At 41.7% G+C, this 14,181-nt stretch overlaps 1 protein-coding gene across 1 annotated transcript in view; it reads left to right on the forward strand.

Annotated features, from left to right (window-relative positions):
* Nucleotides 1–13,985, forward strand: part of wnk4a (WNK lysine deficient protein kinase 4a) — a 40,479-nt gene extending 26,494 nt beyond the window's left edge. Inside the window, exons 10-21 of the mRNA XM_027005125.2 lie at nucleotides 172–245; nucleotides 1,591–1,726; nucleotides 2,506–2,622; nucleotides 4,231–4,404; nucleotides 6,358–6,406; nucleotides 6,532–6,639; nucleotides 8,561–9,462; nucleotides 9,715–9,808; nucleotides 10,438–11,188; nucleotides 11,282–11,487; nucleotides 12,123–12,226; nucleotides 12,561–13,985. Of these exons, the coding sequence (XP_026860926.2) occupies nucleotides 172–245; nucleotides 1,591–1,726; nucleotides 2,506–2,622; nucleotides 4,231–4,404; nucleotides 6,358–6,406; nucleotides 6,532–6,639; nucleotides 8,561–9,462; nucleotides 9,715–9,808; nucleotides 10,438–11,188; nucleotides 11,282–11,487; nucleotides 12,123–12,226; nucleotides 12,561–12,563 (2,718 nt within the window). The 3' untranslated portion in view covers nucleotides 12,564–13,985. The remainder of the gene's footprint in view (nucleotides 1–171; nucleotides 246–1,590; nucleotides 1,727–2,505; nucleotides 2,623–4,230; nucleotides 4,405–6,357; nucleotides 6,407–6,531; nucleotides 6,640–8,560; nucleotides 9,463–9,714; nucleotides 9,809–10,437; nucleotides 11,189–11,281; nucleotides 11,488–12,122; nucleotides 12,227–12,560) is intronic.
* The last annotated feature ends 196 nt before the right edge of the window (nucleotides 13,986–14,181 follow it).

The raw sequence follows: 14,181 nt of genomic DNA on the forward strand, positions 1-14,181 counted from the left end.
ACTGCAAGAAACGTAGCTCAGATTTAGCTTAAGCGTGCCACCACATTACCTATGAGCTAATGCACCAGGCACAAGGTTCTATTTAGGTGTGCTGTAGTTGCTTTTGATGACAGTTGTAATGATTGGAAACTATTAATGTCTAAAAGCCTTTTTTTAAACCTTCCACTCTAGAGCATTGCTGTGTCTAATAATATTGACAAAGGACTGTCTGGACCTCCAAGTCCAATCTCCTCTCCTGTGGACAGGTAAAAACTAGCTTTCTGTGTCTCTCATCTTAACTTTCACTTCGCTCAGAACTCACATGTGGGTCCAATATGTCCCCCTCCACAGAACTCTATATCAAAGTCAGCTCTGAGTCTCTGTTTACCCAACAAAAGGCACTTTGAGGTCTGTGTTTAGATTTGGCATCAAATGTACTGTGGCAAATGTTCGCTCGTTTTAGTAAAGAACAGATTGATGACCCCTGGGGGTCATGGTGTACAAGCTTGTGTTTGTGTGTGCGTCTATGTCCATGTGCATGCGTGTGAGTGTTTTGAGTCAATGGGCTTTCCAGGACTGTCCTCGGGCCTTCTGTTTTCTCCTCTTATCTTCTATAACAGAACACATTCCATTCATGTCCTACTTGTTGCTTGTTAAATTCAGCAAGTGCCAGCCTGAGACAGCCACCTCCATAAGAGCTTGTGCGTCATCAGTCAGAAAGAATTAAAATGCAGAACAGAGTTTGCCAAGCAATGGGCTGCCCATAAATGTTGGTAGGCATGTAGGAGGGTGAAGATTTGGACGCAGTGTCCAGTCTGCTATGAGTCACAATTAGCGTTCTGAAATGCTTTCAGATTGAACTCTATATATTAATAGCAGGGTCCAACAATATGTTTTGAGCATAAAATTAAATTAGAGGAAACCAATTATTTTTTTCTTCTTTTGATCAATTATATCCTTGTTTGGCAGGAAGCTGAGACATATCTTAGCAATGGCAAGGATGGCATTTTTGCTATTCAAAAACTAGAGCCCTATGCTATGCACAACATGTTTATAACTATAAAGCAAGAACTGTAATAATAATAATAATAATAATAAAACTAAAAGGATGAAATAAATGGATAAAGTTTATTTTCTAAAAAGTAGCAAAACATTATTACAGAAGTAACAAATGATTTTAAAATTTACTGCTCTTTGCATGACTAATATTCTCTAAGAGATCCTGCACAGAATCACAGGAATCCCTCAGACATTTGTATATTTTCTAAATTTAGATTTAGCTGATTCCCAGTGTAGCAGACCGTGGCTCTATTGCATGGGAAATGTGCGACTCAAGAAAACCAAAGGCTGCACGCTCCTACTCCATTGCCAACGAAACCTTCCATTGAGTGGTTTCAGGCTAATCTTTGCCCATCTAAATGGTGACTTTACAGGAAAGATGCTTAGGGCAAAGAATTCCTTAACACAATGCATGCCATTCGATACTGGTTCAAATATGTTATAATCCTTATGAACCGTAATGATTCATTATCCTCTGGTAAAAAAGATGTATACTGGAAAACCATGACACTTATTTGTTGTGTTAAATAAAACTGTATGAAATCTCTATAGCTATGCCTCAGATGTAACCTCAGGCCTGAGTGATGGCTGTGAGGGCCAATCAGAGAGGGTCAGTAAAGCAGCGGCCCGACGAACAGCAGGAAAACTGTTCAGGAGAAGCGCATGGTCCCGTCTGCGCATCACAGGGGTATGGATTATCCATCCATCTCTTTACTGGCCTCACCATTCATTCAGTCACTTATTCATCTGTATCTGAAACACTCTGTTGGGAATACACTGTATCTGGAATGCATTTATTCATTATTTTTACAACACTTGTTTGCTGGTTGAGTGAGGTTATCATTTTGTTCTTGTGTGTACTGGTTCTCATGTCTGTGTGGTTTCTTGAAAAGATATTTTCACTGGCTTTCTTTCATTTAAAGCCCAGCAAGCTCTCTTATTCTCAGTGAACAAAACACAAAGAACATGCCACTCCAAAACACCCAAAATGTGCAGTATACACACATGCTCCGATTCACTAAAGGCTTATGTGTAAAAACGTACAAAAAAGTTGGATTGCGTGATTCAGTGAGCAACATGGCACGTTTGGTCTGTTTTGCAGGTTTGCTATAAAGGATATGCAGTTGGTACCTAAGGGGGCAAAATACAGGGTAGTGTCTATGCAAATACAATAATTATAATTAAGCACGTGCAGTATGATATAACAAGCCTAAAAGTGTTTTTGAGTATGCCAATTTCATGTCTAAATTAATATGACTAAAGGGCAGGTACTAATCTGTTTTGTAACTGCTGTCACTGTCACAAAGCAAGAAAGGTGAATACGCTGCTGTTTATTCTAGATCTGTAGTCCGTCAGTTTCTAAGTGCTCAGCATATATGGGAAGACTCTTGGAAAAGCGTCCCAGGTGGCTGCCTTGTGAATCTGTAATACATATGATTAAGAACGTGTGTGTGCTCCTCTCTTCAGCTGTCTGATAAAGTGGACCGGGTGGTGGAATGCCAGCTGCAGACACACAATGATAAGATGGTCACCTTCAAATTTGACCTTGATGGAGACAGCCCTGAGGACATTGCTGCAGTTATGGTACACCATTTAGTCCATTCCGACATCATTTACACACACACACACACACACACGCACACACACACACACACACACACACACACACACACACTCCTCTCTCCAACAAAGATGACATATTGTTTCAAAAATACTTTGTACAACAGAACATGTCCGCAGAATGTTGCAGAACATTTGGTGAAGTTGGTTTAAAAACAGTGCTCAATACACCACAGAAGAGCTTTCCTCAGTTGGTACTGTTACTGCCACCCCACCCCCGTGGCCCAGTAATCAGAAATAGCAGAGCTCTGCTCAGCTGGCTGTAGGCCTTTACGCAACCACTCTGCCAGAGCTCTTATCAGCTCTGTCCTAATGCCAGATGGTCCTCTCTCGGACACACAGACACACAGTACCTCTGTCTCGCACCTAAGATCTGTACGCAAACACAGTCGGTGCTATTTTCACCCTTTCTGAGTAAAGGATATTTAATTATGCACACATGACCTAGAGGTGTTAAAATGCCTGTAAATGTGATGTATTGAAATCATTTCTTAGTTATATATTTTTATTTACCTTAAATGTAGCCCAACTGCAACATTGTGCTAAATGTGTAATTAGAAATCTGAATTAGCCCAATGTAGGATCACTGAAATAGTGAGAAATATTTTGGCCTCTTTAGGCGTATCAACTAGATATCAGAAGCAGGAACAAGAACAGCATCACAGTTAAGGAACTCATTCATGTGCCTCTTTGTTTCTGTTTCTTTATAAAGCTTGGAGACAAGACACCACTACACCAATGCGCTAGAGCCTGAATATATTAAAGGTTTTTATTCCTGACCAAATTGGAATTCAATTACATTTGTAGCTCCCTCCAAAAGCTGGGCTGGAAGGGCACACTAGTGTATTGTGGAGAGGTTTTAATAGCGCTTAATGAAGAAGCAGCCTATGATCCACGTGTACCTATCCTTCTGATACGTTTAGATTATGTACCAGCACTTGCATCAATACACAAGCTTGGCCTCAAACTATAGGACATTTTGTTCTGTGACCGCCTCCGTGTGTGTTGGGGCTTATGGCTGTGTACGTGTGGATGTGTATGTAATCGCTTGTGCTTTCTTGTGTGCGCGTGTGCGTTTACGGGACATTTACATAGGAGCGAGCTTCTTGGGTGTGTATGTGTATATGTGTAGGATGTCCACATATGTCCAATGTGCAACATGCGTCTGTTCTCATACAGAAGCTCTTTGTTCAGTGCAAGAGCTTTGGCAGTGTGCGGTCTCTTTTGGAGAGTTATTGGTCACAGCGTGTAAACCCACAGCTATTACTGGTGTACGGGAGTACAGACAGAATGAATTGAATTAAAAACTACTTGCTATTAAAAGTGTGTACAAGTTTGAACCTGCTTAGAAACAACCACACTCTTATGTGGGATGTCTAAGAATATCCTGAGGCGATGAATTCTATGTTGCACCTCACATTGCAGCCCCCATAATTACACGGTAATATAGCTCCGATATGTGCACACTCAGTCAAGCCAAATTTGGTTCCATGTTTTGTTCCTGTACGCTTGACAAGCCAGTGACTTTTATCCTTTTTTTTTCTAAATTACTTCTCACTCTCCTTCTTTCAGGTCCACAATGAGTTCATCCTTCCCTCTGAGAAAGAGGGCTTCGTTTACCGAATGTGTGACATCATCAAACGGGCAGAGTCCCTAATGGGCGAAAGAGCAGCAGATCACCATGGCAACCATGGACCGTCCCACTCCCCACCCCTTAACAGTGCCGGCAACCTTTCAGTGTCACAGGTGAAGTCTATATTTCATATATATCATTTGTGTGTGTTTTTATATGTATATACATGTGTGTACGTATTGCTGTGTATATGTATGTATTCCAAAATGTATTGCTGCCAGAGAAGAAAATCTTTGCCTTCTTAAACATAAACTTTCTAAGAGGGCTAAAAATGTTATTTGTTTTGTATAACTACAAATAATCATGCCATTTAAACTACAGCTGTAAAATGTCTGCAGGGTTTAAAAAAGGGGAGTGTCAAATCTGCCAATCCTTACAAGAACAAATTTTCTTGCAATAGAGATGGTATGCAACAATGCGCATGGTGTGCATCTAATTACCAAAGACTTCCAATCACCCCAGACCAATCTGTGCTTGCCATGCAGCTTCTTCCCAGGCCTGGTTCTTTAATGAACAGCTCAATTTCTTAGACTTTATTACCTTTGATGTTGAGCCTCGTGGTCTGTAGCAAATGAGACAGTAAATCTGCTTTTTTATCCCTGAAGTTTAAGGCAGTTTAAAAGGTGCACGACAAGGCACCAAATATGGATGCCTAAGTAAGTGGTTTTAAAGGCGCTGGAAGTAATGCATGTGTATGTATGTTAATTCAAGGCAGAAAAATTACCTCCTTGTTTATGTGTGACGTATACAAAGCAGAGTAGCAGGATCCACTCAGTGTTTAAAATGACTCCATATTTGTATTTTCTTTTTCTTGGCTCACTTTCACATTCTGCATGACAGCTCAGACTTGCCATTTACAATCTGTTCCCTAAGAAACAGACATGAACACAGTGCCATGATATACACAAGGTGCCTGGATCTCCAGCTCCGCATGCTATGGATAATTTCCTGGTAATGTCGACAGAAAGCTGCCTACTCTCTTTCAGTCCTCTAGTCAACTGATCTCAAATATCCTTTAATGAGCAATGTGAAGAACAATGGCCTGTTTCATATCGAGAAAGAGATGCAGCACTATTACTTGTATGCACGCGTGCACTCCACACACACACACACACACACACACACACACACACACATGGCACCCAGGAGGCCTTATAATTACAATCAGACTGTGGAGGAGATCTCTCTTGCTTTCGGACTAGGGCCTGATTAGTACCAGGCACTCCAGTGGAACTGTGGCCCAGATTCCCCTCACCCTTCTCAGGGGCTGTGCCTCATGGGCCCCCTCTCTAGCTCTGCCTCTCTGTCTTTGGAGCACACTCCTACATGAGCCCCTCCACCTCAATTTACTCGTCCAGACCAGTGCCTGACCGAAAGGGATCTGCAAGGACCAACCACAGCCCTGTTTGGCTCATTTAAAGGAGCTTGGGGGGAGGTGGTGGTCAGGGCGAAGGAACATACTGCACTCCATATGTGTGTTGGTGCACGTAGGCACTGTGGAGCATGTTTGCATTTCTGTGTCAGACTCATTTTGCTTTCCTGCTGTGCCTTAGAGAGGTCTTTATAGTGTTGGTAATCATGACCTAAGTAGTCTCAAACACTTACAGTGAGTGACTCTCCTGCTTGTGCTTCCCGGCAGTTGTGTGAGTGCGGGGCAAGGGGAGTTTAGGAAGACCAAGATATCTGCAATCTTAATCAATCTTAAAGAGCCTGCCATTAAAGCAGATTACAGCACTAAATAAAGCTTTAGTGTAAAGTAATTGATGTAACAGATTTTAAGTGTTTACCTTAAGCTGCATATATCATCTTATTGGTAAGACTTGAAGATTTGAAACTTTGATATAAATGTTTTTAAACCATCTGAGAGCTGTATAAATTGACTGTTTCACTGTAAATTGTACTTGTTTTTCACTTAATCAAAAGTTTATAAACACAATCTTTGCTCAAATACTTTCCTTCTCCTCTCTGCCAAGTAAGATTTCATAAAAGATGTCAGTGTCATGAATGATGTCTACTACATTTAGTACTGTAAAAGTTATTTTTTTTCTTTTCTTTTCAATTTTCAGCCAAACCTCCATAGTCTTGCACGAACACATTCCTCCTCCTCTCTGCCAGGTAAAGTTTCATAAAACACAGTTCAAAGTGGCTAAGTTGTCAGTGTCACAAATGTTGTCTGCTACATTAGCGCTATAACTGCAATGTCTGATATTTTTCTTGCATGTGTGTGCGTATTCCTTCAGAGTTCAACCCAGGCAGTGGAGCACGTAGTTCACCACCACGGCTGAGCAGAGACGTTACCTCACCTGTGCGTCCCCTCTTACGCTCGCAGTCCTTCCACAACACACCGGGTAAGCCTCTCCACCCTCTCCGCTACCCCAAATGCACAACCTACCTCCGTCACCCCAGTGCCTCTCCACCTTCAGGATATATACCCAACCTGGCAGCAAATAAAAAGGACCAGTCACTCTGTGAAGACTATTATTGGACTTTTAGCCGGCGCCTTCTCCCCGTACTGTGCCCCAAAGTCTCAGTGTGTGTGGGTGTCAGCTCTGGCCCCAAGCCTCTTCAAAGCTGCTCATTTGTGGCCTGTGAATGCTGTTGAATGAGAGTGAGAGAGAGAGAAAGCGAGAAAGAGAGAGACACATCTCTACCATAATACACGCGCCCCAAAATGCTTACCGACTATCTCTCCTTCTCTTCTTTCTTCAACAATCACACTCTTCCCCAACCCGCTGGCAATGGTGCAGAGTAAATCAAAAACCAAGACCCCCCCAAAGGCATCTAGTCTGCAAAAAGCTGAAAACCAGAGCACACCACCCCCTCACCTCAATTGTCAAAGCCGTATTTTCCCTCAAATAGAACATTCTGTACCGCTGCCTCCTGGCCATCAGCTGCGTTTATGGCATGTTTGCCCGCACAATATATTTTCACCTCGCTTTTGGGTGGTTACAGTGCAAGTGGCTTTTTGGCTTTTCTGCGTTCATTTGCAGCCATCTGGTTTACAACTGTAGTGGCATTGTAAAAATGTCTCTTGCAATTAAAACATTTAGTCATAACTGCCTTATTATGTTATTAGTATATTTGTACATAGAACGTAGTGAGACAACATTGTAGTCAAGGCTGTTGAAACCAGCCCTAATAATATGCTTTATGAGAGAAAGTGTCCTGTCATATAAAAATGCTGGTATAAAAAGCATTGCAGAAATATTTTTTAAAAAGTGGCCGAATATCCGTTCTTCAGATCTTCAGTCAAGTTGCAACATAGCATTGGATCCCAATTAGGGTTTTATGAGGATCGGGTGTGGCTGTTTTGTTGCTGTTTGTATTTGAAACCATGGAAGTTTTTATTTGTCTTAGTATAAAATCTTCACATGCTTTGCAGGGTGGAATAATTCCCTTTATTCATTCTTTTTATTATATCATGAAGTCAGTACTTACTTAAGCATACATAACCTAGGGCCCAAAGAACAGATTATCCTTGTTTTTCTAGTTTGAATCCCATACATATTTATCATACCTTCAAAGAGAGTTTGGTGTTCTTCATTTGTTCATGTTGGGACATTCATACAATTACTGTCATTTAGCCATATTTGGACTGGATTATTTTTACATGGGGAGGTGTGGAGTAAGTACAGGACATCTGTAAAATGTAGGACCAATTTGCACGGGATAAGAAATCTCTGTATAAATGACTGAGATGGGAGTGGCTACTGCCATTACCTCCAAAAACAAGCATAATATGTGGCTTCCGCTGTGTTATGAAAACACTGTTTGTGGCATCCTTTAATTCAGGCACCAGAAAATTTTGCACATCTGTCTCCCAGAAAAAGGAACTTGTAGTTGGTGGTAAAGAGTACAAATCATCAAATGCAGGGTCAAATAACAATATAAATAATTAAGATATGAAATATTGCCCTTCAACATGATTATTACCCATGTTGAATAAAATATCAAATAAATATTTAATATCAAAATATTAAATAACCAATATTAAATAACTAAATATCTGTGTAAAGCTACACCCGAGGTATTTGTGCCATGCACAAAACTAAATGCATCGTCAAGTGCCTCCATAATTGAGAAAAATGTGAAAAACTCCTTTTCCACAGGATATGACATGATATTTACACACATTAGTAAAATCAGTGAGAAACGCTGGTAGTAATTATATTACCCCATCTCTCCATGTAAATCTACTCCTATCCAAATAGTGCTATAGATGAACATATTTATCACTTTACAATGTCATTTTCTCCTTACAACTTTCAGGAACTTCACGTCTATTGCAAACCACCTCTGATTCTGCCTCGTCCCTTTCTAAGCTCCCCCACTTGCAGCAGTATTCAGTGCCCTATGTGGGCACCTCCACCCACTTCCCCTTCTCATACCCAACCCACCCTGGCTCACCCAAACCCACCCACCCCCTGCGCTCTCGCCTCCCCAGTAACCCCTCCTACTCTTCCTCCTCCCCTCCTTCCTCTTGCAACTCCCCCAGTCCTTTCGCCTCAGATGTCCTGAACCCTTTTAGTGACGTCAGTACCCTTCCCTCCCCTGCCCTGCCAGGTCACTCCCCTACCGTGTGGCCACCCCAAACTCCACCCCTCTTCTCCCTGGCCAATGTGCTCTCCATGGCCATGAGTATGGCCCATTCCTTCATCCCTACCCCCAACTTGCCTTCCCCACTTGGCCAGACCATGCCCTCCCTGGCTAGTTTTCCTCTGCAGTTTAGCCATGCTGTGCCACCCCAGCCTTGCTATCCCTCAGTATATTCCCCCAAGTATCCTGTGCCCATGCAGCCAGAGCCTACACACCCATATGGCATTCTCAAGGATCAGCCTGATTGTTGCCAGAACCCTGAAGCCAAAGTTCAGCACTGGGACGATGCATATGGATGCACCCTGAGGACAGATTCCACCTTAACGCACACACACATGATCAGTTCCACCCCTGCCATGGCTGTGCATATAGATGCTCCTGTGCAGCAGATGGGCTGCAGTGTCCCACAGGCAATGGTTTGGGTTAATCCTGCCCCTGCTGTCCAGCAACACCCTAAGGAATACACTGTGCCTCAAGGATACACACAAACCTTCCCCAGACCTTCACCTGACCAGTCAGGCTTCTGTACATCATCTGGGCTGTCATCTTCCCCGAGACCCAGCACAGAGACTATGGTGAGTCATATTCACCTGACGCTAATCTAGTACTCTTCCTGTTTTGAAGGGAAGGCTTTGCAAAGAAGATACTGCAAATATTTTTGAGGTGTGAAAATCTGTTTGTGGCTAAGATGGATCTATGGTACATCTCGGGTAATATATTATAGTTTCAGATGCATGCATATCCTATTAGTGAAATACATGGTATGAATTGTGAGGCATCATTTTCCATTATTCAAAACTGATGAGGTTGTTCTTGTGCCTCTCAAGCCTTCATCTTCTAGTCCAAGATCCCACTCCCCACCAACAGTACCAGAGACCAGCACTAGTGTGTGTGAACCTAAAGAATACCCTGTTCACTCTGGTAAGATGGAATCACACACACACCCAGCCACTAACAGGCAAACCTTTTTTTCCCTTACATAAGGAGATTTTATTATGTACTAGATCAAAATAAGTGTTAATTATGACTTAAGGGACCAGCTAAGTCCTCATCTGTCTTGCTCACAGTAAGCTTTGTATACTTTGTTTGTACTTGGCACAGCAAATGCACCCACATTGGTGTTGGAAGACATTATTGTCCATTAGCTGTTCCTTTGGAGGTGTTGCATAACCAGAATGTCTGGTTGTAATGTTCCATGGAATGCAGCCCATAGGTGTGAATGTTGCCCGAACCACACCAAAACAGCCCACAACTGACTTTGCCTTTCATGAGCTGTTACCCGTATTTCTTACATATGTTTACATCCAGCTCGGAGTCCATAGCATCCAATTCAGATGATGTAGCTGATGCAAATGAAAATGGGTTGCAGATTTTACTGTGGTGTGTTACCACTTATGTCATAAAATAACAGATCCAAAGATCTGGGTAAAATCCAGAGAAGACAACATTTATTTACTAGTTTAATAAGCATGCGTGTATGTTTCTTTCTTTTTGACACATTTGTTCTGTCAAGTGAATGTTCCTTGTCATGCCTTTTTGTTCTTTCACAGAGTCAAAGTCCATAGTCACAGTTGGACGCTTTCAGGTTTCCCCCACTAAAGAGCTCCCAGCAGCAACTTCACATGCTGATAATAAAACCACTCCAAATGCTGGACCCACAACTGTTGTTTCTGCAGATGCACCAACAGCACAAGCACACTTGGCCACCTCTTCCATTTGCTCCTTGCATGACACTCCAGTTGAGGGGCAAAAAATGTCAGAGGGAAATGAAATTACATTGTTAAGTTGCACCACGTCTCAGCATTTCCACACAGACGCTCCTGAAGACCCGCACCTCTCCTTGAATGTTGCTCACAAGTTAAACGAGCCATTCGGACAACAGGAAAACGTCTCGATGCAGACTCCTCATGACGTCACCCACCTCCATGAGCCATCTCCTCCACAGCAAGAAAGGAAGACTATGTGGAGTGAGGAGAGCAAAGAGGAAGTTCAGCCGAGTGGTAACCAGGAGCCTGATGAGAATGATGAGGGCCAGGGAGACCAGCAGCACATGGGGAAGAGGGGCCAAAAACCTGAGTCTGTCCAGTCTCTCACAGGGACATCCATAGACAGTGGGCTGTCTGTTGCCATGGACGCAGAGGGGAGCCTTTGGGATGGAGTGACGGGCAGCCCTCAGTATGCCACCCCACTCCACAATCTGTCAAGGCAGAGCCACACACGCCCCTCCTCATACATGAGCAGCGACGAATTGGAGAGCGACGATGATGAGATGTGGGATGAGCTCCTGGAGCTGAGGGAGAAGTAAGCATCTGATTGTTATGAGAAGCTCCCAAGTCAGCAAACTGGTCTATTTACAATATATAAAAGAAGCATTGTGCTCTCTCTCCCTTCCAGGCACCTCTGTGAAGTTCAGACTCTGCAAGCAGTGCAGAAGCGAGAGATAGAGGAGCTCTACAAGCGCATGGGGAAGATTCCTCCACCATGTATCGTGTCTCCAGCAGCAATGCTATCCAGCCGGCAGCGTCGTCTCTCCAAAGGAGGAGCTTTCCCTTCCTCTCGTCGCAACAGCCTGCAGAGATTGGATATTCTCCCCGTAACAGGTATAACTTGGTGTAGAAGAAACCCCATTCACACCCATGTAGAATCAGTATCTACATTTTAAGTTCATTTCAGGTTCAACTTTCTTACATTTCTATTAGGTGTATTGAAATTCTGTTAGATTAAAAACTGATTTAAATAATTGCTTGGACATCTACTGAAGGCTGTGTAGTTATTCATAAATTTGATTGGAATGCCACCATTTGACAGTTTCTGCTGAGGGCTGTTTTCCTCTGTGCTTACGTCATACTGTACTACATCCTTTTTGTTACACCCATAGATTAGTGGCCTCTCCCAAAAATATTTCTCCAGCTCCATCTTGACAACTTTTGAATTATGAATATTAAAATCTCTCATTTCATCATCACTATACACAGACTGCACCCACATGTCCATTGAAAATTTGAATGATGACATACATAACTACAGTATTATTACAGTACTCTAGAGATACGATGTGAGAAATTTAATCAGATGTCAGGTTCCCATGAAAACATACTGAGAACTGTCTGGTCCCTGCCTTTCTCACAAAATTCCTTTGACATGGATTGTACCCTTTACTGAAAGAGAAAAGTGAAACAGCAGGAATATTCATTCGAAAGATCTGAAGCAAATTACTGCTGTGTTTGGTCCACAGGGATCATAAGGAAGAATTCTCTGAGTGGGAGCAGCAGTAGCAGCAGCAGTTCACAGGAACGACCTCCTAAAGGGGTAACCTTTGCCCCTGACCTCACCAGAATGGTATGCCCCACTTAAATCATATTTGCTTATATTACATGCTATTTAGTTCTCTTTGTAGCTAATTCCCCTGACACAAGTCCAAGTAGGATGTTTTCTTCCAAATTTTAACTTGAAGATGTATATGCGGGCAATTACAATACATGTGTGCCCTTGTTTACCAAGTGTTAGTGTCTTGAAAAATTACTTCAAAGACATAAGGGTATAAATATCTGTGTTTTCAGTATTTTTACTCAGCAGCCTAATACATTTACTTGCTGATCACTCTTGAATTTGATGTGACTCATTCATGCAGTCAGTTCTGAATAGCTTCTTTTTCTCCTCTCTCCTTTCATAGTAAAATACATATCCAAGCCTGTTGGCAGAACTAGTTTAGACTACCTCATCCAGCCATCATCTACTGTTCACTCCCACATCCTACTGAAGAAAGAAGACTTTACACAGGCAGACCTTGCAATAGACAAAGAGACCTTCTCTGCTCGTAGAAGAGCAAGTGTCAGTGGCACTTCCTGTTCAGACGGTCACCGTGGTAATGCCACATTACTGCCTCTACTCATGCTATGAGTGCCCCCAGAGCCTCTAGTTTGTAACCCAACTAAAGATCAATTCCTTAGTTGACTGTTAAAACATATTAAAAATAATCTTGCGTTGGCTTTCATTCATTCTTTGCTGTTCACATTAGACTACGTTGCCACCTGAGCACAATGTATGAATCCCAGTGTATGAAATATAGACCAATTCTTTGTCCTTGCTTTAAAATAGATGCCTCTGTTGGGGTTGGAACAAGTGTAATGTACTTGAATTCCACCACTGCCACCCTGAACCCTGCTGTTGTGACAATGCTATTGGTGAAGTTGGTGAGCTTAGTGACATGAAAATGATTTGTTAGTTCTCTCTGATGGCTCACCAGTGGATCATTAGTGACTCCCAGTCTTGGCCATGTCCTTTGCACTTTTGAAAATAAACTGCCTGTATATGCAGCTGTTAGACCTGCTGAACAGGCATGTGTTTTCTGTGTATGTGAGAGAGAGAGGAAAGGGAAGAGTGAGAGAGAGATAAAAACAAACATCTAATAGACATTGTATTTCTGTCCCTGACATTTTGCTGTAGAAAGTATTGTACAACTGAATAGATCTGTCAAAGACAGCAACAAAAAAATATTAACCTCTTGTCTGACATACTGTACTGCTTATATAAAATTATTTTTGTTGGGTGGGTTTTGGATGTGTATTTTATTTTTCCCATATGGTTAATGTGAATAGAAGCTGGAGAACTGGAGATAATGAGCTGTCTAATATGTACATTTTGAAAGTGCAATGTGTGAATTAAATTGAACAATATGCAACCATTATATTAAGCCATTTTTTGAGATTTGAAGCTGTGATGCATTTGTTGCAGTTATAGTCTTCTCTTTGCTTGTGTAAGATTGTCTTTGCATTGTTTCACTAGTTGAATATGCCTTTTGTTTTATATTATAGAGGCATATATAGGTTATTAACTGACAAACACCATTACTAAAGTTGCCAAGTTAACTTTTACTGATACTATGAATGCATTTAAAAAGCACACAGCACTTCAACAAAATCATCTGGTTATTTTAAATAAAAATTGCAGACAATTCTACAAACTTTACGGTAATACCTAAGGAAACCAAATGTTGTTAAATGCAACACACAGTCCGAGAAGCGTTCTGATTACATTCAGCTCCTGCAATATTTATTTTGTATTTTTTTGCTGCACTTTTGTTTGAACATCCGTATTACTTTGGAAGATAGAACTTAATATGTAAAGAAATATGTATTGTTTATTGTATATAGCAAAACCTTTTCACAAAATACCCATTTTGACTGGTAAATGCTGACTTATGTTTATTTCAAAGATATACTAAATGAAAAGGCTTAGGGGAAAGGGGTTACCTTTCAATATGTTGGTTTGATTTAGCATTTTAACATTGTTCA

The sequence above is a fragment of the Electrophorus electricus genome, chromosome 14 (genome assembly GCF_013358815.1).
Source record: "Electrophorus electricus isolate fEleEle1 chromosome 14, fEleEle1.pri, whole genome shotgun sequence".
NCBI classification, from domain to species: Eukaryota; Metazoa; Chordata; class Actinopteri; order Gymnotiformes; family Gymnotidae; genus Electrophorus; species Electrophorus electricus.